Below are 27,333 nucleotides of genomic sequence, written 5' to 3' on the forward strand. Positions count from 1 at the left end.
AGGAGTGACTGGATGAATGAGTGAAATTGTCCACAGGTGTGAGTGTGTGAGTAACATGGTGAGTGCATGACGCCTTGCGATTGGACTTGCTCCCTGTTTGGCATGAGTTCCTGCCGTGCACCTAATGATTTAGAGTAAGACCCAGACGTGCTGCAATCCCTGATCCAGATGAAGCAGTTACAGAGGATGAATGAATAATGAATGAATTACTGGATGAATTGATGGGTGGATGGGTGTCTAAAATGTAAGAAATTACTGTGGCAAATAACATGCCCAGTGTCCATTTTGAAGATCGTTATATTGTAGAACATATGCTTTAGTACACAGATTATTATGATATATTATCTATATTAAAAACACTTTTTGGGATAGTTCATTCATTCATTCATTATCTGTATCCGCTTGTCCAATTCAGGGTCGCGGTGGGTCCAGAGCCTACCTGGAATCATTGGGAGCAAGGCGGGGAATACACCCTGGAGGGGGCGCCAGTCCTTCACAAGGCAACACTTTTTGGGATTGTGTTTTATTTAAAAAATAGTGCCTTTAATCACTGAACTGATAACGGTTTCTGTGAAGGTTACAACTTTCTTTAATCTATAATAATGCAACCATTTCTGTGTGTGTCCATACATCAGGAAATGTTTACAGAGTAAAAAAATGGATGAGGTTTGTACATGACAGTGGGGTTTTGTTGTCCAATTGCTGTATTCTGATTTGCTGCTTCTCGTGTTCTGCAGGAAGCTGCACCAGCAGTTTGAGTCGTACAAGGATCAGGTGAAGAAGATGGCGGAGGAGTCTCAGACAGCTCCGGAGCAGAAAAGTGACGCTCCCACCTGTGGAATATGCCACAAGACGAAGTTTGCCGATGGCTGTGGCCACCTGTGTTCGTATTGCCAAACCAAGTTCTGTGCCCGCTGTGGAGGACGAGTGTCCCTCCGCTCCAACAAGGTACGACCACTTTAACGAATCTATCCTGCAGATATTAAACTGAATTCATTTTCCATTAAAGCACCTGACAAGGTTACATTTAAGGCCATTTATGTGTGCGATTTAAGTGTTTCTGTGGCCAGGAAACTGCTAACATTAGAATGTCAGCACAAATAAATACAAGTAAACATTAATACATTAGTATTTTAATGAACTTGACCAAAGCTGATTTGTGAAAGCCCAGTATTAACTGTTCCCCTCCAATACAAATTTTAACGTTCCGCCTTAAATCCGTTGAAAGATTATTAGATTTGGATTGTTTTTACTGATAAAATTTTAAAAATTTTAAAAATGATAAAAAAATTACACTTTTACAGGCTGGGGTAGTACGTTTTTAGTAGTATTAGGTTGGAATTGGCTGAATTTTAAGACATTTTGGATACAAATTCATTTAAATGTACACATAATACAAGGCTATTCCACCACTGGAATTTCCCCCCCTAAAAGTTTTAGCTTAAACAGTTTCAGCTTAAATAAACCAAAGCAGACACTTCTCACCTCGTGCATTAGTACTGCAGCCATCTGGTTTCCTAATGTGAAAACTATGAGAACAGTACACCATAGGGTACTACAAACAATAAATATGCCCCTTTAGCCATCTTCTGGCATAACTTTACTCCAAGCTTTTCATGCTTTATCTTTTCCTGCTGTTTCTCTTCGGTGTAGACCAGCAGCCTGGAAGTTATGACGAAAGAATTGGCTTTCCTATACTTTTCATGATTGCTTTCGCCTTTGTATTAAAACATGGGTGGCTTTTCTTGGCTGCTCATCTGAGGTGAGGTGTGACGGTGGAAGTTAGAGGCAACTTGTTAGTTTCAGTGCAGTTAGTCTAATGTCCACAAGAGGGTGACACCCCCCTCTTTATAAGACTCAAACATTTCCTAGCTTGAGGAGACTGGGTAGATCTCATTTTTCACTAATTGTTCATCCATGTTTCCTTTCCTTGCCTCCTTTTCTTGTATCTTAGCACCTTCCCCTGAGATGAGGAACTGAGGAGGTGAGGAAGGGACAATCAACACCTAATGTGTTTAAGAAATGAGACATATGTCTTTCAGTCTTTAGTTTTAACATGTGTTAAACACTATTAGTTGAGTTTCAACTGATTTTACATCAGCTTTTCATTAAGTTTTATCAACATTTCACATTTACTAAATCCATCCAATAAAAACAAAGAGGGGAGGCATACGACTGACCTAATTATGTCTGCAACAAGATATTCTTCCCCACAGGACAGACCTGTGTTTCCTTGCTCTGGGAGCCTCCTCTCTCCTCAATTCCACAGAGCACAATTAGAGTATTGGTATGTCCTAAAAGATGGGAGAGTGTGATCAGTTTCTGGGTCACAGGCTGTAAAAGGCAGTACAAAGGGATCGAGGAAGCTGCAATTAGCGACTTGAAATCCACCCACAAATATTAAAAGAAACATCTCATGTAAACATGCTACTTTGGCTAACAATGAATGCAAGTAAACAGCTACTAATTAGCATGACACCATTTTAATTGTCAGTGTTAATTAATGATTGTTTTTGTTCACTGTTAGCACCATTAGCATTTCTGCCTGAAATGTTGCCTTTTAATAATGCTCCTACAAGCTACAATTCACCGCTCTAAGTTTTGAAAATGTGCTGTATTTTTTCTTCCTGAGGCCTAAACGCACTGAAATGCCAGTGTAAAAGATTGTTTATGTGTGTGTCTTAATGTCACTCACAGTCTATCCCCTCTCTTTTCTCTCCTTTTCTCCCCTCTGTGGAATCGCAACAGGAGGACAAAGTGGTTAGCATCTTTTTTCTTTCTTTGTCAGTAGCCCACCACATTGTTCCTGTTAAAAGACTGGAATACATTATTTTTGTGGGGAACTGATAGTTGTTGGTACATAAAAGAATATTCCACAACGGAAATGGATAGGGATAGTATGGCAAAATGTGTTAATGTTGCTAGCAATGGATGAAAGATAATGCCAGCTGGCATTATCTCATGCTAACTAGAACTAGCTTTCATTCATTGTCGTCATATTTGGGAAACTGGCCCTTTTTTGGCACTTTGAAAAGCTATGTCATGAAAAGAGACTTTCTCAAAGTCATGTTTGTCTCATTGCACCATTTTCATATCAGATATGTGAGAAACATAGGTTAAGTACATCATAGATGTAGCTGATATTAGCGAAGTCACTGCTAGAGATTCTCTTATATTATTCCCAGAAAGTATACACTATCTTTACATTTATTCGAATGGTTTTGTACTTTGTTTGAGATAGGAGCTAAATATTCTGAATTAACTAAAGGCTTTGAGTCATAAAACACAAAGGAACGAAAACCTACCCTGCCTAATTAATAGTATGACTAACTACTGGCAAACCAGCCTATTCTGTGTTTTGGACCCTGGTATGCAGGTCAACCAGCACGACCTTGCTGATCGACCAGCTAGACCAGCTCTAGTCCAGCATTAAACAAAATAGACCTGCATAGAAACCATTATATATGTGTCTTGGAAGGAATCACACTATTTTTAAACTTATTTAGCTTGTGCTGATGTTGGGCAGCACAGTGGGGAAACAGGCAGTGTCACTGCAACAGAGCTTTAGGGTCCTGCGAACCTGAACAGGATGAAATGGTTACTGTAAATGAATGAATGTTTCAGATGTTTGTTCAATTGATCGGGATCCTGTGCGGTCTTCAAGTTCTGTGAGTCTAACAGGAGTGTTGTGATGTAACATAGTGGCTCGTGTTATATGAACACACGGGCACAGTATAATGATGTAATGCTGTGACTTTAGTTACATTAGTAATGCAATGATGTCATGTGATGAACTGGCACTGACTGGATTGGCCAGTAATTCAGTATTAGTTTAAAGGTACACTAGGGAGTATTTTTACTTTAAAATGACAGCTTTTAAATCATCGTGATATTTCATTGACCTAAATAGATGTAAAAATACCAAATCTAACATAGTGTTCCTTTAAAAATACACTACAATATAATGATGCATTGTTTAGGAACCTTGAATGTAGGTTAATATTTGCATTGTTCTCTGGTATTATGTATATGGTGTGTATTAGTAAAACTTTATACCACAGTTAGTTCCAACCCTGTAATGTGATTGGCTGAGAGACGTTCCAGGAGTGCTGATATTACACGATAATGGCTCTCTGACCGAAGCTCTTCATGTGTCAATCCGCAAAATACACGTAACCTAGCAACGATGCCAGTGCTTACAAGACATAGCTGTGCCTGGACTTTTCACCCAACGGGGAACAGGTTAATTTTTCGTTCGCACACCTTATTTTGAACAGAGTAAAGTGGCGCAGTGGAGTCAGGAGTTCGTTGAAATAAGCAAAAAGGAATGTGTGATGAAATGGAACTATTTTTCCTCATGGAAGGTTAATATACAAACAGGCAATTTTTCTTTATTGGTCTTACTTATCTTAAAACCTAATAAAAAATGGTATTAATGAACTGTGGTATATTTGCAATAATACACTCGAGGTTCTTGTTAGTCAATATCACACATTATAGCACTCCCTCTCGTGTATCATTACGTAAATGTACTACACTAACACATGGATTCAGCCAATCAAAGAGTTCTGAGGATGTGCATTAGCTGGAGCAGCTGTGGCAGAATATGTCTGAAATGACACTTAGACCCCAGAAGTATATGGTGGTACAATACAGCTGTATGATTGTAGAGTACTGTGAGTTTCATTGTATTTATGGTGCATCCTTATGACTAATTTGTAGCAGTATGATGGCAGTGGATGATAGTGGTGTTACTGATGTAGTAACCTGGTGGATGTGCTGGCTTGTGTGTGTATGGTGCTTGTCCTTTGTGTTGGTTGATAATAGCTGCGGTGTCGGGTTCTGCTCGGTCCAGATAGTGCAGCTGTAGTGGACGTCAGAGGTGAGTTCAGATGGAGTGTTCCCTGTCACACATTGGCCATGTTCCTGGTTTGAGGTATTTCCCAATAAACCAAGCTCATACAACAGTGGAGTCTACTCTATAATTTAACTGGACAGGGCACTGCAGATCTATATAGCTATAGTATCTATTGTTTTCCAGAATGCAAGGCTCAACATAATATTTTAACATAATTAGAAGCACAGAATATATAGCTATAATCAGTAATGACAAAAGCGTACAAACTGTGCTGCACTAAGTGTGTGGAAGTGTCCCTTCTCTCACGCAGTGATTAAAAAAGTTTGCGTCAAGGTCTTTTCACAGTAAACAGAACAACTCTTTGTGCTGTGTAGTTATAACCTGTTGACCAGGGACTTGGAGGTTGTGGGTTCAAGTCCTGCTCCAGGTGACTGTCTGTGAGGAGTGTGGTGTGTTCTCCCTGTGTCTGCATGGGTTTCCTCCGGGTGACTGTCTGTGAGGAGTGTGGTGTGTTCTCCCTGTGTCTGCGTGAGCTTCCTCCAGGTGACTGTCTGTGAAGAGTTTGGTGTGTTCTCCCTGTGTCTGCGTGGGTTTCCTCCGGGTGACTGTCTGTGAGGAGTGTGGTGTGTTCTCCCTGTGTCTGCGTGGGTTTCCTCCGGGTGACTGTCCGTGAGGAGTTTGGTGTGTTCTCCCTGTGTCTGCGTGGGTTTCCTCCGGGTGACTGTCTGTGAGAAGTGTGGTGTGTTCTCCCTGTGTCTGCGTGGGTTTCCTCCGGGTGACTGTCCGTGAGGAGTTTGGTGTGTTCTCCCTGTGTCTGCGTGGGTTTCCTCCGGGTGACTGTCCGTGAGGAGTTTGGTGTGTTCTCCCTGTGTCTGCGTGGGTTTCCTCCGGGTGACTGTTCGTGAGGAGTGTGGTGTGTTCTCCCTGTGTCTGCGTGGGTTGCCTCCGGGTGACTGTCCGTGAGGAGTTTGGTGTGTTCTCCCTGTGTCTGCGTGGGTTTCCTCCGGGTGACTGTCCGTGAGGAGTTTGGTGTGTTCTCCCTGTGTCTGCGTGGGTTTCCTCCGGGTGACTGTTCGTGAGGAGTGTGGTGTGTTCTCCCTGTGTCTGCGTGGGTTGCCTCCGGGTGACTGTCCGTGAGGAGTTTGGTGTGTTCTCCCTGTGTCTGCGTGGGTTTCCTCCGGGTGACTGTCCGTGAGGAGTTTGGTGTGTTCTCCCTGTGTCTGCGTGGGTTTCCTCCGGGTGACTGTCCGTGAGGAGTTTGGTGTGTTCTCCCTGTGTCTGCGTGGGTTTCCTCCGGGTGACTGTCCGTGAGGAGTGTGGTGTGTTCTCCCTGTGTCTGCGTGGGTTTCCTCCGGGTGACTGTCCGTGAGGAGTTTGGTGTGTTCTCCCTGTGTCTGCGTGGGTTTCCTCCGGGTGACTGTCCGTGAGGAGTGTGGTGTGTTCTCCCTGTGTCTGCGTGGGTTTCCTCCGGGTGACTGTCCGTGAGGAGTTTGGTGTGTTCTCCCTGTGTCTGCGTGGGTTTCCTCCGGGTGACTGTCCGTGAGGAGTGTGGTGTGTTCTCCCTGTGTCTGCGTGGGTTTCCTCCGGGTGACTGTCTGTGGGGAGTTTGGTGTGTTCTCCCTGTGTCTGCGTGGGTTTCCTCTGTGTGACTGTCTGTGAGGAGTTTGGTGTGTTCTCCCTGTGTCTGTGTGGGTTTCCTCTGGGTGCTCCGGTATCCTCCCATGGTACAAAAACACAGGTTGGTAGGTGGTTGGTTACTGAAAAGTGTCCATAGGTGTGAGTGTGTGTCGCCCTTTGAAGCACTGGCGCCACCTCCAGGGTGTGTTCCCGCCTTGTGCTCAGTAGGCTCTGGCCCCCCCCGCGACCCTGAACTGAAAAATTCTGTAGTCTTAAGTCTGTAGCAGAGTTTGTGAATACTGGTCATTAATTTAATCAAGCCTAAATAATGAAGGTGTTTTGTTTCTGGTGTTACTTTGGGTTAAGATATATAAGTGCTAATTTAAATTAGCTTTTTATCATGATTTGTTGTTTATATGTGCTTTATTATTCTTTAGGATTTTATCTGCATCCAGGAGTGTTTGTCTAAACTAAATGTTTGTTGTGCTGCATTTGGCTTGTTGGTAGACTTCTCTAGCTGCTGGGAGCACTGGGGTTGTTACTCGTGTTTCAGCGGAAGTTCTAAGTCATTTCTGTTTCTGTGGTTCTTTGGTTCTCGAGTATCTGGAGTGGCTTGTGTGGTGTCCAGTGTGTCTGATTTCAGAACTCTGGGTCATCTGTTGAAGCAGGTCATGGATTGTGTTGCTGGACAGCTATTCTGTGCTGGCAATCAGATTATTACACACTGGAACTGTGACCTAAGCCTGGGCTATAATTCTCACAAGCAGGTTCATTAATGATATAGTAAATTATTTAAATGGGGGCACAGTGTTAAACAGTCTAAGGTTTTCAATGATTTCCACTTTTTAGTAGCACTCCTTGCTTGTCAAGTCTTAGCAGTGGAGAGAAACAGTTTTTGAGTCGGAGCATACTTTTATTTTGAAACATATAGCTTTGTGTTCTTGGTGACTGCTTTATTTTAAGTAGAGGACTTAAAAATGTCATTACAGGCTTAAGAGGTTTTTACCTCCTTAATTTTAATGGCTTTTATGAATGAAAATATGAGTTATATACATTACATGCACACATGGTAACAAGAGTAGCACCTCTAGGACCATGTTAAATCTCCACTTCTTTTTGTAGTGTTACCACACATGCATTAACACATTACTTAAGTGTTATTTAAATATCCATTTTTCATTCTGCTGAAAGAAGCAGTCTGTAATACTGCGCTTCAAAACAGTGGAGAGAGCTGTCTGACTCCTCCCTCTCCTCCCCTTATTGAGGAAAACTAAACGAATAAGCAAGAGACAAGTAAAAGAACTTTGGACCTTAATAGATAAGAAGAATGTGCCATACTCAACATATTTTCACAGAAAAGTGTTCATCATTACACTAAAACATCTACCTAGGCAAGAAAAAAAAAAACATTCTGCTGCTATTTCCCTGCATTTACAAGTCTTTACTGTCCCAAACCCACCTTAAATATTTCGACTAGACAAGGCTGGTGTAACTTATCGATTTTCCCTTCAATCATAAATGTCATTTAGAAGGCAAAACTTTGCTTCTTATTCACAATTTTCATAGTCAAACATTTTGTTCCACCTTATGTGTGTCCCTTAACGAGTCATATTGGTGTTATTCGCCAACTTCTTGAGTTCCATGTTCCACCTTAAGAACCGTTAGTTAGCGCTAGAGCTATAGCTTTTGAAACTTTTTGAAGCAACTGTTATTCCACGTCATCCATTTAAAACACACAAACCAATTGTATGTGATGTAATTAAACATTTACCTACTTAAGTGAAAGGCTTTTCCCTGCATTTACAAGAATTTTCTGTTTTAACCACCTTAACATTTTTGACTAGAAATGGCTGGTGTTATTTTTCCCTTCAATCATAAATGCTATTTTAGGAGGCAGATCATTCATTCAGTCATTCATTCATTATCTGTAACTGCTTATCCAGTACAGGGTCACGGTGGGTCCAGAGCCTACCTGGAATCATTGGGCGCAAGGCAGGAATACCCCCTGAAGGGGGCGCCAGTCCTTCACAGGGCAACACAGACACACACACATTCACTCACACACTCACACCTACGGACACTTTTGAGTCAGGAGGCAGATCCTTGCTTCTTATTCATAATTTTTGTATTCAAGCATTTAGTTCCACCTTAAATGAAAGTTTGAGAGTCTTATTTGTGTTATTCTCCAGCTTCTTATTGAATACTCATTTCCACCTTAAACAGCTATGCGACGCTAAAGCAAGCACTAGGGTTTATAAACAAAACTCATTTTGAAACACTTATTTCCCATTTTATCCATTTAAAACACACCACAAAGTGTACATCATGTCACTAAAACATCTACCTACTAGTGAAACGCTTACATTTGCTGTGAATTACCAAGCTTGATTTCTCCATTCCACCTTAAATAGAGAAATATGTGAGGCTTTTCAAACACAATTCTTACTCCTTAATTTGTTTAAAACACACACACACCACAGAGAAACACACATGAATCTGCCTGAATTTCTTTAAAACAAACAAACAATGGTATTTACACCTTTCAGTCATGTTGTTTTTCACCTTTTTTGTATAAAACACACAAAACACAGTCATGGTCATGGAGATTTTTAGAAGGGCAATGGAGCTTTTTGGGTCCAGTAAAATATAACATTAACTCTGTTGACTTGGTCATTTCATGGCTGCAAGACACTATGTTTGTAGATCTGGACACACGGTGGACTGTAAAATGATTGGACAGAGGGCGGGATCACAGGCAGGACCTCGGAGGGCGGGATCACAGGAGCTCCACCCCCGACTGGACACTCCCAAAGAGAATATACTGCTTCAGCAACGCTATGAGAGGCAGCAGTGTTTTAGTTTGGGTTTCCTTAATCTGTGATCACACACCCTGGACATTTAAAGACTAACTACAGTAAATATCTTACAGATTGCTCCTTTAATATCACACAATTTATTCAGAAGTCATATGAACTGAGAATTTTCAATGACCTCATGATTGCGATCACCTAAAATAATCGTGATTAGAAAGCTGTTACTAATTCCTGTGAGTTTATCATAAGTTAAAATATGTTAATTATTAAGTAAACAGTCACCATTGTAAATAAATATGTGAACCCTTAGTCATGCTTGTGCACAGACATTGCTTCATGTAGTTTTTCCAGAGCTTGGACTGTCCAATGATATCATGTTACCGTGGTGCCAAGTCCAACAGCTCTGTTGCTGCAGCTGTAAATATTCATGGCGTCTCAGACAACACAATCTCTTTCAGCACGGCTGTCACTGTGGTTGTGGTGAACTGAAATACACTGATGGAAAGAAGAACACATTTCAGCACACTTCTTTTCACTGACATCCAAGCTCTGGACTGAGTGAAACAACATCATTTACCTGTGACTTAGTTAAAGGAGGCCTACAGCTAAAGCAACAGGGATTCAGCAGTTATCAGAGCCTCTTTAGGGTAAATTACAGTGTTTGACAGTAGTGTCTTAGAAGTATTTGACCTCATTTTTAAAAATATTAATTTCTGAAAAGTACAAAAGGTTCTAAAGCCAAGTAGGTCAATAAAATTACTCATTAAGCTCCTTATGAATACACAATATTTTTTTTTAAATAGTGTAAATAGTAAAATAGTGTTTTTAGCATCAAAATGAAGATAAAAGTAACATTCTAATTAATGAGTTAAATTGTTTTTTAAGTAAATCTAGAAGCATTAATTGATTTAGAAAGGCTCAGGAACGCCACAACACAGAGTCTGAACCTCGCAAACCTCTGTTGGGTAGGTTAGCAACAGACAGACAGACAGACAGGGATTGTGGCTCCCACCTCTCAGGCTGTATTCCCGCCTTACACCCAATGATTCTGGGTAGATAATGAATGAATGCATGAATGATTATACGAAAATATATGTAACAATAAACAATGCAGGGGCGGCACGGTGGCGGAGCATGTAGTGTCGCACAGCTCCAGGGACCTGGAGGTTGTGGGTTCGATTCCCATTCCAGGTGACTGTCTGTGAGGAGTTTGGTGTGTTCTCCCTGTGTTCGCGTGGGTTTCCTCCGGGTGCTCTGGTTTCCTCCCACAGTCCAAAAACACACGTTTGTAGGGGGATTGGTGACTCAAGAGTGTCCGTAGGTGTGAGTGTGTGAGTGAATGTGTGTGTGTGTCTGTGTTGCCCTGTGAAGGACTGGTGCCCCCTCCAGGGTGTGTTCCCGCCTTGCGCCCAATGATTCCAGGTAGGCTCTGGACCCACCGCGACCCTGACCTGGATAAGCGGCTACAGATAATGAATGAATGAATGAATGAATAAACAAACAATGCATAAATAGCCTACAGAGTCACTGGGAGGGATTTTTGATGGCCCTGTCCCCTTACAATCCTTGGTCAAATGGGAAGCTGGTGAACGGCAAAATGTGAAGTAGTGTGGGCTCACTGGTTGCTTTGAATAGTAAATAAATTGGCTGCATTTGTGCTTAAAAGTCTAGAGACACAGCTTGTGACTGGAAGGTCCCTGGAAAAGAAGCAAAATGGGGGAAGGTGTGTACTGAAGTACTGCAATTGAGCAAATCACCTAACCCCAGCTGCTTCATGGGAACTATGTCTGGCTGCCCACTGCTCCAGTGGTGTGTGTATGTGTGTGTGTGTGTGCGTGCGCTCAGCGTTTATCTCTTCTACTTGTACAATGAACTATTTTGCATCAGACCATTTGGAATGAGTTTTTTTTTACATCTCAAATGCTAAATTATGGAGAATTATGGAGCATTGATGGAACTATCCAGAGTATGGGCGGTGTTACCAAAGTTCTACATACATAATGAGCGTGACCCCGCCCCTTTGTGAATATGTATTAATAATGAAGAGCGGGCGAACTACGCTGTGGCGGGAAATCACACAGCGGTGCTGCTCGCGCTGTTTGAGCCGTTGGGGATGTGGTCGGTTCTGGCTTCTCTCTCGTCTCTTCACAGGCGGTGTATCAGCACTTTTTCGCTCCTATCTCGGAAATACGCCCTTAAAAACGCACTTAAATTAGGTGTGAATGTTGAAGAGTTGAAGCTGGAGTCAGTTGTTTAAACTCAACGTTTCCGTCTGTTCGTCGTCGTTAGAAAGAGCTGGAAAGAGATTTCTGGAAGTCGTGAATAAAAAAACAACCATATTTGTGGGACCTTTTCTCATTAAACCTGAAGAAATGGCTATTATGGGTAAGCTTATGACGGGTATCGTTCCTGTTGGAACTACTTTATGCATTTTGTCGTTTATTTTTTAATAATTTCGTTTTATGTGAACCTACAATAGGTTATAATTATTTTTTTTCCTCCATTTTATTTTTATAAACTCTTTTTTGGACCTGAGGTATTGTTGTGACAGTAAATATAGGCTCATCTGTATTCATTTGTCACCTCAGCCCATTAACCTTCTTCAACACCACATCCAGTGAGATATAACCTACAGCTTATTCTACATATTACTATGATATTTAAAGGTAAGGAGACATGGAGATGAGCTGGCATTTTGTCAACAAAATTGGAGTTTAATCTGATTAATATAATTTGTAATAATTTATATATATTACAGATCAAAAGAAAGCTTAAACTAAGCTTAAACATGGAGAAAAAACTGATTTTACAGGAATTTCTACAGAATTTTTGTGAGTCCTTGTAATTACAGCACTGTTCGTCATATTTTAATCATTATTAAACACATAAATCTCTTTTAGTGACGTCTGACATCCTCTATCCTCACAAATCAGTGCTGGGCTGCAGAAATGCCTGAAGTCATATCAACCCGTGACATATGTGAACCTGCCCTTCTTCCTCTACGTAAGCCCTGAAACCAGTTGTAGATGGAGCTGTTCCAGCTTCCAAAGAACGCCTGTATTGCACCAGAAATGGCAGCCTTGTGACAGAGTACAAGCTCAAGCCGAAGAGGAGAGAATCTATTTTCTAACCCGTCCTTTCGTTCCTAACACAAGTAATTAACAGGTCTCTCTAAACTTGGAAGGAAAAAACAAAACACATGAATATGCATCAAGGTCTATTATGAGCCACTGCGCACTAAATATAGAAGCTCATTAAATTCTTATGATCCACGTGCCGGGCTGCTCTGGCACGTGAGTGATGAAGATTCATCACAAAATTTAGTCATTTTAATTAAAAAAACAGTCACTACAACGTTCGACTGGACCATGGGAGACTTTAATGCAGCGTGGGTTCAAGTGGGACACGTACATTTTGGGCAGGAATCAAAATAGTTCTCAGACAAACTTTATATCAGTCTGTGTTTGTTATACATTCTCACCTGAGCCTTTCAAATTCATTAGATTTTATTAATACAAGGTAAATGAATAAATAAGTCACTGTATGCACATAAGATTCACCTATTTATTTTCAAAACCCAACATCTGGCACATTTGTCCTTGACACAAACCCTAGTGGCTCTAACTTTACCCGATGCTCAGCTCAACATGAACTACTTCTGACAAAAACAAATCTGGTTTTACAAATAATACTAATTAATTTCGATGGTTTTTAACTTTATTTGCTTATGTTTCTACACCAATAGAGCCGGAGACAGACATTTAATCGGTAACAACATATTAACCACAATACATAATTGTATGATATTGCTTTGACAGGCAATTTGAATGTTATTTTTCTGTTTTACTGTTTTCTAGAAGCTTGCTTAAAGAACGGTTCCTAAAGACTAACTGCAGTTCAGTGCCAGTGAAGAGGAACACAGCCATATGATACAGATGACATCTCACTCAGCACCACATGAATATTTCACTACATCTTTTCATGTATCTCCACTGCTTTGTACTGGTTGCTGTCTTGTCATATGAGAAAGGACAAATATTGGTCATATTGATAGCAACATGAGAACATAGGAGCCAAACCAGAAATGTAAAAACGCAGCCAAAATATCATTCTATGCAGCCGAGTCTATGTATATTCAGACATTTTAATGATACGTTGCTGTAAGAAATGTTGTAACACAAAGATAATATGCAGTTGTAGGGCCACACTTATAATTTTTTCAAAAGAGTAATGTTTTTTTAATGAACTGGCCGTTCTTATTAGATTTATAAAGATATAATTATAAACTGTTGACAGTATTCAAAATACTTGCATATCTCCGCAGAAGATCAGTCCTGTTTTAAATAGTTTAAATGGAAGAAGGTTAGTAAAGGCAAACTTGTGAGATACACTTCAGATTCATTTCTGTCCTGTTCCTCTTTTAGTGCCTTGCAGTGTAGTAGCAAGTCCACAGGAGGGGGCTAAATGACTGAGAAAAGCTGAATGCGCTTTAAAATGAGGTTCAGATCAGAGCTAACCAGTCTATCACTGCAGAAAGTCATTTTAAGAGAGCTTTGATAACGATTTGCAACCAAGTGGAGAAAGGAATAATATATTTAATCACAATAATTCACAATTTCATATATTTATGCAGTTTCTACTCAGACAAGGCTGTAAATTTAAAGGGGCTACGACTAGTGAGATGTAAGTGCTGTTTAATTAGTGACAGAGAATACTCCAATTCAGCACCTGGTTTAACGTGATGGTCAACAAGAGACGACTCAACTCAAATATTGGTTTCTTCTTGACAGACGTTTGCTTCTTTTTTCCTTCCTCTGAGTTTTACATTTTCCATGAGTGCGTGTTTAGCTGTCCATTATGAGAGTCTATTTTTGGACTCAGGTTCAATGACTATGAAATGTGCAAACTCAGGAAGCGGTGGATAGGAAATAGGAGAGGAGTGGAAGGAAGAACGGATGAGAGATGAGAAGAGAAGGATTGGATCCTGTGTCTTTTTTCTCACGAGCCTAAACTGTGGATCGGTTTTTGCTGTAACTGTGAGTTGTGGATAATTATGTTGTTATTGTGATAAATTGTGTTTTCCTCACCGTATTAGTTTATGAGCATATTGTGCATATATTTCATTCTTAAATAATAGTAACCAAGTAGTAATCAACCCCTATATCCACTTTAAAAATTACTTATTTTTCTAACAAGCCACCTTATTGCCACACAAAACAGTTAGGACATGGATTGCACCAAGGCCAAGGTAGCCATATTCCACAGTCCATGTATTCAGCTCAGAGACTGATCAGAGGTGTACCCCAGTTCATCTCATGGATGGAGAATGCTAATGTGCCATTAGATATTCAGGCTGGGGAAAGAGAGTTTCTGGGCTCCAAGCGTGTTTAATTACCCCTGGCAGATAGTGATGGAGAGGAACACCGATGCTGACTCTCTGCTAATTGCGATCAGGGGCTGGGTAAATAGGTCAGAGCTGACATGCTGGGCCCTGGCAGGGGCTGAAAGAACGGGGATATGTCCAGGAGAGGGTGGAGAGATCGGGCTAATGAAGGCTGGGAATGCCAGAGGAGTCAGTGGTGGAGTGTAGCAGCCTCGGGGTGATCAATGGATGACTCTACTTTGACCCTCAGGGAGAGAAAGTGACTGTCTTTTGACCCGAGGGAAGAGAAAATGACCTTGTGTTAGTGTGGAGCTGTTCAGCTGTACCAGGGTAGCGTTTGGTCACCTTTACTGTGTGGTGCAGCAGATAAACAGTAGGTCATCCTTCAATGTGCTTAGATATTCAGTTCTGCCGCCCTAGCTTTTTCCACAACTCCCAATTTTAGGTCATTGCCTAAAGAGGTCTCCACAGTGGCAGTGCTCAGTCTTTATTTCAGACGTGTTCTTTAGTATGTTCTAGGCTTGGCTGATACTTTAACCTGATAAAATAGGCTATTAGTGAGGTCTTGTGAAGGACCCAAAAAGCACATGTTAAAACAAATTAAATTACAGTTGGAGAAATAGCAGACACAAATTTTTTATATTGAACCAAAGCGTAACAGCAGTTTTTTTGTGGGAAATGATAAGGCTTTTTGTCAAAAGTGGACCGAAACATTTTGTTTTCCCTACTTTTTCCAGAGAAAGAGAGATAGATGTGTCTTTCCATCTTTCTTTTTTTCTTACTGTACTGTGAGAACTATTTTGTTTTCTTTACCAAGCAGTGACGTTAGAAACATATTTCCTCCCATGGTCCAAACACACACATTGATAGGTGGGTTGGCGACTCAGAAGTGTCCCTAGGTGTGAGTGTGTGTGTCGCCCTGTGAAGGACTGGCGCCCCCTGCAGGGTGTGTTCCTGCCTTGCGCCCAATGATTCCCGGTAGGCTCTGGACCCACTGCGACCCTGAACTGGATGAGCGGTTACAGATAATGAATGAATGAATGAATGATGGAAATGTATTATATTTTTGATTTTCATTCAGGAACCGCCTTCATTCATTATTTGCCACGTTAGCATTTCTAAACAAAGCTTGTCCTTCAATATGCCTGCTCTTCTCTCCCCCGTTCATGTTTTTCACCCTCTGTTCACCAGGGCTTCTCCTGGTGTCTCTCACATTGCCTAGTATAGTCACTTTTTGCCAAAATGACAGGGACAGTCTGCAGTGCCATATGCTAGGAGAGAGAGAGAGAGAGAGAGAGAGAGAGAGAGAGAGAGAGAGAGAGAGAGAGAGATTTATAACAGGTTGCTAAGGCATGATATGATGAAGAAACCTCTATGTGCTTGATATTTCTAAACAGTTGATCTTTTCACTTTTTATGCCTGAGCTAACAGTAAAAACATGCTCCAGATGTGGGCAATAAGAAGGACACAGTGCTGTTGATGCAAAATGGCACTCTAATGAAGGGCCAAAGTAGCTTGAGTGCAAATAGCAGCCTGCTATATTTTTAGTAATTTGTATTTATTTTTAACCATATTACCTGGTTTGGGAGAAATACTTTAATAATTTATACTACTGCCTTCTCAGTGAGTGTACTTTGCACAGTACTGTATGGTATAAGATTAATGGTTATATTTTACTATATTGCAAAGGGTTTTTTTGTCTAATTTTGATACGATGCTTATATTAATAGCAGGGTGTGTTTCTGGTAGTTTGCTTGATTTTTTGCTCCGTTTTTAATAGTTTATTTAGCCTTTATCTCTCTGATTAATCCTGTTCCACATTCACATGTCTACACCAGTTATTATCCTCTCATATCCCAAAGTGTGGTCCACTCTTCATAGTTTCATACCATGCAGAGCTTTCCATGAAACTGTCAGAGGACAAACAACACTGCTAACGCCACCAACCCAAACCTCACTGCTTTCCTTTAGTGTGACAGCTCATTGTGGGACCCAGCACTAATTACATCTTTCTGAGAAAAAAAAAATCCTCAGTTTTAATTTACTCACTTTGGTGTCTCCATTGAAAACTTATAATTCACTCCTTGCTGGGAGCTAATGAACTGCCTTCTCCCACAACAGCACTCTCAGCCTCATCTTCATGTCACGTGAGAGAGGTGAGGAGTGCAAAACCATGATAAATAGTGAGTAGTAGCTAGCAGTAATTTCCCTGTGCCTCAACATTGCACAGCTAATTGCCATTGCAAGATAAACTCCCGATTTATTAATTCCTCTTTGTACTTATATCTTATGCTGCATACTTTGCCTACTACCTAATGGTTTTGCACTCTGTCAGTAATGTAATGACAGCCTGCTAAAAACAATCTCGGTATCTAACGGTCTTTCTCCTCTCTTGCTGTCAGGTAATGTGGGTATGCAACTTGTGCCGAAAACAACAAGAAATCCTCACCAAGTCCGGGGCCTGGTTCTACAGTGGGTCAGGGGCCACGTTGCCCCCAGGTGTGGGTGATCCCCGGGGGATCTCACGCAGGCGCCACGAAGAAGCTCCACAGGAGAAGAAAGCCAAACTGCAGGAGGCCCCTCTCTTATACCAGGGGCCAGCAGGTGACCGCTGCAGGGCCCCAGGCCTCCCCCGTCAGCATTCCCTCGACAACGGCTCAGGGCTGAAGCCTGGTGACGTAACTGCAGACAGGTAAGATCCAAATATGTAACGAAAGAGATTTTAATCATGCTCCATACCAGGGGATACACTTAACATGTTTTTCAGCATATATTCATTTGAATATGGAATGTCTCCTTGGTTTCTCAACTGAATAAACAGTGTAACCAAAATTTGTCAATAATGAAAGGTGTACTATTGCTGCTGTTATGACTGGTCCCGTAAGTGTCCACTGCACGAGGCGTGGAATTCTCTGACTGCTTTCTTCGCTAGCACCTTGTCGTGAGGGGCGTTGTCGGTCTACAATGCAGGACACAAAGGAGCATGTCTCATGGAGTGGATTTCAAATAAATTTCAAATTAATTACCTTTGAGTAGACTTCTCTCATAAACTTGATTCTATGAGGATAGTTAAAATGCTTCTCATTTATTTCTAGACAGTGGATTGTTGCGTTTATATGATTGGTCAACGTGGTTGATGCCTCTTGTAATTTACACAGGGTTGAAGGCAGCTCAATTTTTTCACCGTGCTATGAGTGAGTCGTTTGCACAGCCAGCATTCCCACAATCCCTCACGCAATGTGGATTTCATACTGTATTGATATCAGAGTTATATTGACCAAAATTAAGAAATATATTGTGATATAAATCTTGGCTGTATCGTCCAGCCCTAAGTGCTCCCAAAACTATATGTTTTCCTTACAGGACAGATTGTGTTTATTGGATTTGTACAGTCATATTGCAAACCATGGTAAACCTACAATTTGTACTTTCAAATTCAGTCTACACGGCAGTCTGTAGTTTCAGAAGAAAAGGTTCTTACTTGCCTTTATTTACTTTCGTAGAGTAGGAGAGATTGAATCTTTAAAGATAATGCAAATGGATCTCAGTTGTTTACATGTATGTTTTTTGAAGGAGAGTCTTTGCACTCTCAGTCTTTAGTGGTTAAAAAAAGAGAATGTCATTGTGTGGTGGGCAGGAAAAATAGGAGTTTAATGAAAGCCAACACAGCATTGCTCTGTAGACCAGGGTTTAGCAGTTATGTCCTGAAATAATGAAACTGCAGAGAGAAAGGTGCTACTATTTGATACCCCAAGAACAACCAACGTCAATGCTTACTATAGTTTTGGTTATTAAACGAATAAATAGGACGACATTGTTGTATGATACCGGAATCTGTTTGTTAGCAAATGTAGAGGTTCAAAGGCATAGATTTGAGATTCTCAGTAGGCACTGATATGCTTGTATTTAATCTCATAACCCTCATAATGAATCAGCAAAGATTAGTTTGTAGTTGGCAGTGACTAGTTTTTAATCAAAGGCTTTTTAAAAGCTAACTAGTTAGAACCTTTGACTCTTTGTCTGATACTGTATGGTTCCTCTTCTAAAACTATGCTCTTTGATCAATTAATTGTCAAAATAATTGATAGATTACAGTATTAGTATCTGGTTTTCCTGTGAATGTATTTAGTCAGTTGAATAGACTGCTCTGCTGGGCTTCAGTTCCATTTCTGACCAAAAGAGGGCTCTTTGTCCTCTCTCGCTCTCTCTCTTGCTCTTGCTTTCTGTGTGGAAAGACATTTTCTCTCTCTCTCTCTCTCTCTCTCTCTCTCTCTCTCTCTCTCTCACTCTCTCTCTCTCTCACTCTCACTCTCTTTGTGGAGAGGAACATTCTCTTGCTCTCTCTCTCTCTCTCTCTCTCTCTCTCTCTCACTTGCTCTCTCTGTGGACAGGAACATTCTCTCACTCCCATCAGCGATAGTGTGAAGTGCCCTGACAGTAATTCCTGTGGTCCTGATTAGATTCCTTCATGCAAACAGATGTCTGCACCCTTGTAGTCAGGCCACCTGCTGTGTGTCATGTTGATCCTGTGTTCTTTTGCATCCACAGGAAGCAGGGAATTGTGGGTAATGTGTCATGCAGATCACTGCAGGGAAGGGCAGGTGATCTCACCTGAACTTAGCGCGCGCACGTGTGTGTGTGTGTGCGTGTGCGTGTCAGTGAGAGGTTGGTAGTAAAGTAAAGGATAATTTTAGAGCATTTATTTGCTTTTTTTGGTTGTTCTTGTTGAAATCTTAATCAGGTCTTGTCAATACAATACCATTGGTTGTGTCTGTATGGAATAATTCTACAATCATTATTGGACTTATTGGAACTGGCACTATACAACTTTGCATATATTTGAGATCCCTGCATTTTGCTCTTTAGTAATATTAAATAACAAATGTATCATTTATATTAATTGGGAAAGCTGCATTTATGCTGTCCATTTTATTTTGATGTGGCTGCTTTGTGAAGCTTTTACCCCTCATTGCTCATTAGCAGCACACCCAGTCTGAAAATTCCCAAGTTGTCATGAATGCAGGCCAGTATCTGAAGGAGTTTACCAGAAGTACCTGAGCAACTAACAACATCTGGTGCGATATAAGTTCCTTAATCCAAGGTCGTCCACAATCCAGAGTGATTTTTGTTAAATGTAAACGGATTTGCCCATGGGGCCTTAGGGCAAATGTTTCTGTTTTTCTTTAGACGACTTTGTTGGCTTTATAAATAACTGTGTGAACCCCTTCACAGGAAGATACGAATAGTGTTCTTTCTGTTGTTTTGCACAGGTTGAAATGTGTGAAGAAAGGTGTGAGGTTTAAGGCAAGTGGCCATATGGCTTTGAAACAGTGCCTGCGTTCATCGTAGCTTGCTTCAGCATTATGTAACAGAATGCATTAGGGCACTGTAGCCTTGACTTGAGTGCAGGCCACAGATCCTTTTAAGGCTGCTGAGAAAGTCCGTGTTCATGTCGTCTTTAAGATGCTCCTGGTGATCTTCTAAAGAGTCTACAACACAAACAGAAGAGCTAATTACCACTTAATTTATAGAACTGTCAAAACTATTAATATGCTTTACTTGATACAAATGATGCGCCCAGTGATTCTAGGTAGGCTCCGGTCCCACCGACAATAAGCGGTTACCGACAATGAATGAATGATACAAATGAGCATTTTCCACAAAAATAAGATAAATTATAGTGATACAAATTAGTTTTACTATTGTTAATATTTTGGAACTTCCAGCATTGCCCTTAAAAAAGCTTATTTCTTTATTTTTGTGCATGCCGTTTCCTTCTATTTCAAGAGCCACATATGAAGGCATTGGAAGTGTCACATTCTACAGCCTGATAAGTCAATTTTCTTAACCATAAACAGCTCACATTTTCTTATGGTAGTTCCTAGGTATTTTCATTACAAGACTAACGTGTCACATGAAGATGGATAGAAGGATATAAAGCATTCTCGAGATAGCAAGGAAAATGCACTTAAGCATTGACAAAATTGGTTATTTTTTTGAGCAGGTGGGCAGTGAGAAATACTGAGAGCACATTAGTTTGCAGCATATAAAAGTATTATGTTTTGTCATATTTAAGGTAAAAGGTTCTGAGAATATTGTACTAAAATGGCTTTATATATCTTCGTGCCAATGGGTTATATAACTGAAAACATTGCTTAACAAAATTATGAATGGTGGTGTATAAGGTAAAGTGAAAAAATAGTCCTTGTATGGTTTCATTGCTCGCCTCTTTCCAACTCTTCTGCCTTTATCCAAAGCAGATCTCTCTGCTGACTGACTCCAGTCCAGGTAACGCTCTGCTGAATGAGCGGCTGGCAGCACCGGACGAGGCCCGTCTGAACAGTCCCAGGAAAAGCTTGGTGATGAATCCAACTCCCGCCGCCTAAGCGCTGAAAAAGCACGCTCATTAATCTTAAAGAATGTTTAAATTAACTCCCAATCTCCTATGCTGAAAAAGCGCTGACAACCTATTTATATCCTGGAATAACGTGGGAAGGGACCCTAATTTGTCTTGGTCTCTGAGGTGTCATTCGAGTGAACACACGGCTATGGAGAGAGAGAGAAAAAGGGAGATAGGGCGAAAGAGAGAAAGAGGGAGGGAGGGAGGGAGAAAGGACTAGGAGAGGGGAGCGGTTGGATAGAACAACAATAATTGTGCTGGGATTCAATTTTAATTACGTCTGTGGTGGTTTCTTGAGGTTTTTTTCATCGCCGCCTCCTCCCATCATCAGCAAAGTGCATTAATGTTGTCTTATTAGTGCAAGACACAACATGGCGTCCAACAAAACTGATTTAGTTGAGGGTGACTATAATAACGGGGTTCATGGGGAGCCTTACATGTTTGTTCTAAAGGCTCATAAAACATGCAGTATATTAGATGTCGTATTTTTACACCCCTTTCCCATAGAGTGGTGGAGTTTAAAGGGAAATGTCGCAGATTTTTTGAAAAAATGTTATAATTTTACTAAAATAGCGTTGTTAATCATTCATTTATTCATTCATTCATTCATTATCTGTAACCGTTTATCCAGTTCAGGGCCGCGGTGGGTCCAGAGCCTACCTGCAATCATTGGGCGCAAGGCGGGAATACACCCTGGAGGGTGCTGTTTTTAATCAAACAAACACATTTTTATATATAGAGTATTTTAAAAATATATTGTATTTTCAAGCTATTTTAAATCCCATAAAATAATACAGTACAACAACACAAAAAACAATCTCAAACTTTACACCACCAACCCACCCCTGCCCCCACATCCCTAGTATGCACACCCCGTTGGGAGGAGGAAATCCGTAGATAGTTAATTTATTAATTACAATGGTGTTTGGGGGGCAAGGAATGCAGGATTTTAACAGAAGATATATCTTAATTTTTTGTAGCATCTCATACTGTAGCTAGCATGTTAGCTTATAGTTAGCGTATTAACTTAGGGCTAACATTGGCGTGTGGACATCAAATCAGGACACTATAAAGCACAGTGTTTATATCAGATTAGATTAGTTTTTAATGCAGAATGTGTTAATAATCTGTAATACAAAACATTAACATATTAAAATGAGTCAAATATTTACCCACACGGTTCAGCAGTTTGTAATTCAGAGATGAAGCTACCTGACATTATGAGATGGAATCCAAGTTTAATAATATGTTCATTAGTGCCTATATTAACCATTATTTTTGGTCTTGTTGAGCTGGAGCTTGTGTAATACTAATATATTTCTCAGCTGAGGCTTCTCTCCTGCCATGTTATGTGATGCATTTGATGGAGCTGATGGCATGAGAGAAGCCTCAGCTAAAACAGGGAGCCGTTTGTGTGAAATGCTGAGGCAGCGCATAGGGGTGTTTCAGGGTGTGCAGGGCTGTGCGTCTTGAGAGGAGCGTTTGAAATGGTTTGGGGGAGGGGGCGGCACATAGCTTAAACTGCACCTGCAGAGTCTTGGGATGCATTTGCTAATATTAGATTTCCACCTGTCTCTCCACAGCAAATAAAGGCAAAAATTAAACTGCTATTAAAATGGAAGCTATCGGTCACTGATGTAAAGGAAAGGGCTGCTCGGGGCAGTGGCTCATTAAAAGATTCTAGCGGACTAAGGATTTCTTATCGTGATGTTTGTATTGTACGATAAATATATTGGATGAATATATAATGACGTAGGTTTAGTGGCTTTATGTTATGAATCCCCATCACATCTCTGTTGTTTCTGTTCAGAAATGAAGGAGAAGACTTATGTCCAGCACACGAGAAGCAGTAAAATATTTAGTTGCTTCTTTAATTTAATTTATTTAATATTGCAATTTACAGTATGTGTATAACTATAAAGGAATATGCTTTTATTCCTTTAAAACTGACATTTCAGGTGCAGCACTGCAAAGGGGCAAGAGGACACATGCAGCATTCTTACTCACAGCAGTAAAAACATGGTAAAAGAAAAACATGTCCTCTAAACACCTCTTAAATAGCAACTAGGAAACAGCATTACTTTTAAACTTACAGGGTAGTGTAAAGGTATTTGATTCTCCACATGATTGGTGTTTTGTTTTCATGTTTTAGACAGTATAGATATAGATTTTCTTTGTCTAGGTGGCATTCAAACACCTGGAGCAGGGATGAGGACTGTACAGTTTAAAATTGAGCAGAGGATTCATACTTCTTCATATCCGCACATCAGGATACACATCAGGTCTGACAGAGTAAGTGCAGGCACGACAAAAGGAGCAGTGCGGATATTTGTAACACTTGTGCAGCTCCTTTGTAGTCACTATCCAGCAGAATCTCAGCGGGCACTGTGTTGCTAAATCCACACACACAACCGGTCATATACTCAATTAATTAAAGAGCTGTTTAATGCATAAGGTTATTTTAGCTCTATTGGTGACAGAAAACCCTGCTGCTTCTGACCTTTGGAGTTTAGGGTTAGCCCTAGAGTTTTATGGTTGGGGTTAAAGTTAGGCTTTAATTTAAGGTTCAGAATTTGGTTATGCCATAAAAGAACCACTTTTGGTTCCATAAAGAATCATTTAAAGTGGTAAACAACCTTAAGATCAAGTGATGTATTTTTAAACCTTTAAAAGGTTCTTTAGGGGCAGCACGGTGGTGCTGCAGGTAGTGTCTCTGTCACACAGCTCCAAGGTCCTGGGGTTGTGGATTGTTCAAGCCCTGTTTGTGAGCAGTTCAGGGTCGCAGTGGGTCCGGAGCCTACCCAGAATCATTGGGCGCAGGGCTGGAACAGAACCTGGAGGGGGCGCCAGTCCTTCACAGGGCGACACACACTCACACATTCACTCACACCTAAGAACACTTTTGAGTTGCCAATTCACCTACCAACGTGTGTTTTTGGACTGTCGGAGGAAACGCACGAGGACCCGGGGAGAACACACCAAACTCCTCACAGACAGTCACCCGGAGTGGGACTTGGCTCTGCATGATTGCAACTCTACCTGCTGCACCACCGTGCCGCCCTGTTGCTGGGTACCTGGCGACTCAAAACGTCCATAGGTGTGAGTAAATGTGAGTGTGTGTTGCCCTGTGAAGGACTGGCGCCCCCTCCTGGGTGTATTCCCGCCTTGTGACCATTGATTCCGGAAAGGCTCCGGACCCACCGCTACCCTGAACTGGATAAGCGCTTACAATGAATGAATGAAAAAAGGTTCTCACACACGCATTTCTTAAACAACCCAGTAAACATTTAGCCGTTGATTCAACGTTGAAATAAGGTAATGACTGCCGTCCAATCAACGTTCTCTTAAGGTTGAATATGAAAGTTGAAAAGACGTCCGAACACAGACATTGAAAAGACGACTATTAGACGTATTTTGGACGTCCATTTACGGTACTAATGGGTCCCGAAATAAATGACTTGTTTAAAACGCGTTTTGGACGTCCACTGACGTTATCGATTGGTCACCACTTAACTGACTTATTAAGAGGGATTTAGGACGTTTAAAATATGTCCTTGACGGACAGACTACTTTTAGACCTATTTTGAACGTCCAGGGACGTTCCTTGTTTACTGGGAAACATGGTTCTTCTATGGCATCACTCAAAGAACCCTTTGTAGCACCATTATTTTTAAGAGTGCAGGTAGATGTAAGAAATTAACCTGTATAGCCTTGAAGGGCGAGCTATATTTCGTACACATTGTACAAATACTGTTAGTGGTGTTTTTAGTCGAATATAAATTCTTCTTGAATTCTTTTCAAATCCGATCTAAACAGTGAGTCAGAATGAGAACCTGCTTTGGGCTGAGTGTGTGGCGGCTTCATTTGGAGGTCTCTGCTGTTCGGAGCGTGTGAAAATACCCCTCTGTGCTTGCTGTGCAGTTCTCTAGCTCTCCATCACTTTGCAGAAAAGCCCTCAACGGTTTGAGCAAAAGTTCCCGCCTCCCTACCTTCCTCTCCCTCCCTCCTCTTCCTCCTTTCCTTCACCGTGCACTACCTCGCACTTGCTAGTGTGTCTCTCTCCAAGGCGGACGGTGGCCAGTAAGCTCGGACTAACGGAGAAGAAAAAATAAATAATGAAATAAATAAATAAAAAAGAGCCCTGACGCCAGCAGCTACTGCTCTAATTCCTCGTGGATCGCGGAGGAAGGAGAGGGGAAGGGGAGGCGATGTTGTAGTGGGACTCGTGCTAGGCGATTAGCCTCTCGCTTGTGTCTGGCGTCCTGCTCCTTTCTCGGTCTCCCGGTTGGAGTTGGGATCGCGATGCGTGAAGCAGCGCGGCGCGGCCAGCTGTCGCCGAAGGAAGGAAGAGCCAAAGCGCGCACGAAGGAAGGGATCAAGAAGACATAATAATAACAACATCAGCGATGCAGTTTGAGACGCTGCGTCAGTTCTGTAGCTCGGTGCTGTCCCATTTTAATGGGGCTTTCACTGCGCCCCAGAACATTTTACAAACGGAGCTGCTGGAGCAGGCGCTCAGCAACATCGGGTGAGCATCGGACCCTGTGTGGGACACGGAGCTGGAGTTTGGGTTCTTATGCGAATTTTTCCTCTTCCTCCTTTATGTTGCAGAACCTCGATATGACAGAGGGACGATGCTGAACTTTGCGCTCTTATTAGCCAGCTTCTTCTTATTGGAATTGTGCGTTCCACCTTAAATGCCGCAGCAGTTCCAGGCGCCGCTGCACCATTTAAGGTGGAAGGGAATTTCGATTTGCGAGCTGGAGAGAATGCAACGCCAAACTTCAGCTTCGTGTATCGGGACGTCTGCAGTTTTTCCTCGCTGTGAAAATGGGAAAGTGAGCGGGGGCGCGCGTGTGGAGGTATCGATCAGATGGACGCAGCTAATGCAGTTCAGGCGCGATGCCTTTGGCTTCCTGGCCGAGCAGTGCGGCAGAGGAGCCGACTGTGATCGCAGTACAAGCGTTACGTTTCGTGCTGTTCGTGTGCGTAATGTGTGTGTGTGTGGTGGGGCTGCCGCATGACTGTACGTGTGTCTATGCGCCGCTGTGCTCGGACATCACGAGCGTTTAGCTCTCCACATTACCATGTCACTATCGATAGTTTCTGTTCACCTCCACTGTTTAAAGCCTAAGAGGCATAAAAAACACCAGCTTACTCTTAGACTCAGCATTCAAATGATTCTTGGCATATATCATAGAGCCCATTCAGGCTAATTCTGTTCATTTAGTATTGTGTTAAAATGAGAGACCACCCTTCGTTTTTATTTCCCACTCACAGTGACAATTAAGTACAATCTTGATTATTTTCCTCCAGTTTCTCAAAGCTGAAAAAGAGAAAAAAATTAAAAAAGCCTTTTTATTCCTATTTGCCTGATGGTGCTCTACCAGGCCGAGGTGGTCTGTTACAGTAGGTAGACACTTCTCATTTAATCTACTCTAAGGGGCACACACTCCTGACACTAGTGCAAAGCTTGTGTAGTCTATATAGACTAACTTTATAGATATACGTTATAGATACAACTTTTACGTTATAGATACAACTTTTAACGTTATAGATATAACTTTGCCAATGCAATGGGAGGCTCTACAGACTAAGACTTCCATGCCCAAATGCTAAGAGTCAAATAGAGTCACATTCTAAATACACATTGCTTTTAGAACAGGTTTATGTAAATACATCACAGAAATAAGGTCTCTATCGAGTGGCAGATAAGATGGATCGTACTGTACAGATACACTTGCCTTGTCCTGAGGTCTTGATGGGATAGGAAAGGCTGCTTTGTGTACTTTTGACTCAGTGTCTGGTGCATGTGTATTTCAGAGAGAGAAAGAAAATGAGAGAGCTAGAGGATTATTTGCAAAGATGTGGGCAGTATAGATTTCCGTGATGTATGGGAGCATAGCCACAAGCGTGAGTTACAAGAAGATGTGCACATACTCCTGGGGTGTGTGCATGCATTTAAAAAGCTCCAGAGCCCCTCAGTGCTTGCTGCTTCGCAGCTCCTTTCCCGCTGAAGGTTTTAGGGCCTGTAAATGGTCAGAGCCTTTCAATGCAAAACCATGCTGGAAGGCCCTGAGGGGTTGGTTGGGTCTTGTATGCTGAGTGTTATGCTTTGTCCGTTGGGGCAAGAGAAGCTCAGAGTCTGTCCTATAACATATCCTGTCTTTTGTATGCTCCACAAATCAATGCTACAAAGTTAGCAAAAGCGTTTCAACAAGAGGATGTTCTCTGCTGATGGAACCGGTTATACTTCTGGTTT

At 41.5% G+C, this 27,333-nt stretch overlaps 1 protein-coding gene across 6 annotated transcripts in view; it reads left to right on the plus strand.

The window, feature by feature from the left end:
- rims2a (regulating synaptic membrane exocytosis 2a) overlaps positions 1–27,333 on the plus strand; it is a 190,394-nt gene that overhangs the window by 31,735 nt on the left and 131,326 nt on the right. For 4 of the 6 annotated variants that reach the window (XM_066645209.1, XM_066645245.1, XM_066645234.1 and 1 more), the window contains 2 exons: positions 738–948; positions 17,074–17,363. In XM_066645209.1, the coding sequence (XP_066501306.1) occupies positions 738–948; positions 17,074–17,363 (501 nt within the window). Of the gene's footprint in view, positions 1–737; positions 949–17,073; positions 17,364–25,133; positions 25,600–27,333 lie in introns of those variants that run through there. The other 2 variants (XM_066645263.1, XM_066645255.1) reach the window with 2 other exon arrangements.

Source organism: Hoplias malabaricus, chromosome 1 (genome assembly GCF_029633855.1).
Source record: "Hoplias malabaricus isolate fHopMal1 chromosome 1, fHopMal1.hap1, whole genome shotgun sequence".
Lineage (NCBI taxonomy): Eukaryota > Metazoa > Chordata > Actinopteri > Characiformes > Erythrinidae > Hoplias > Hoplias malabaricus.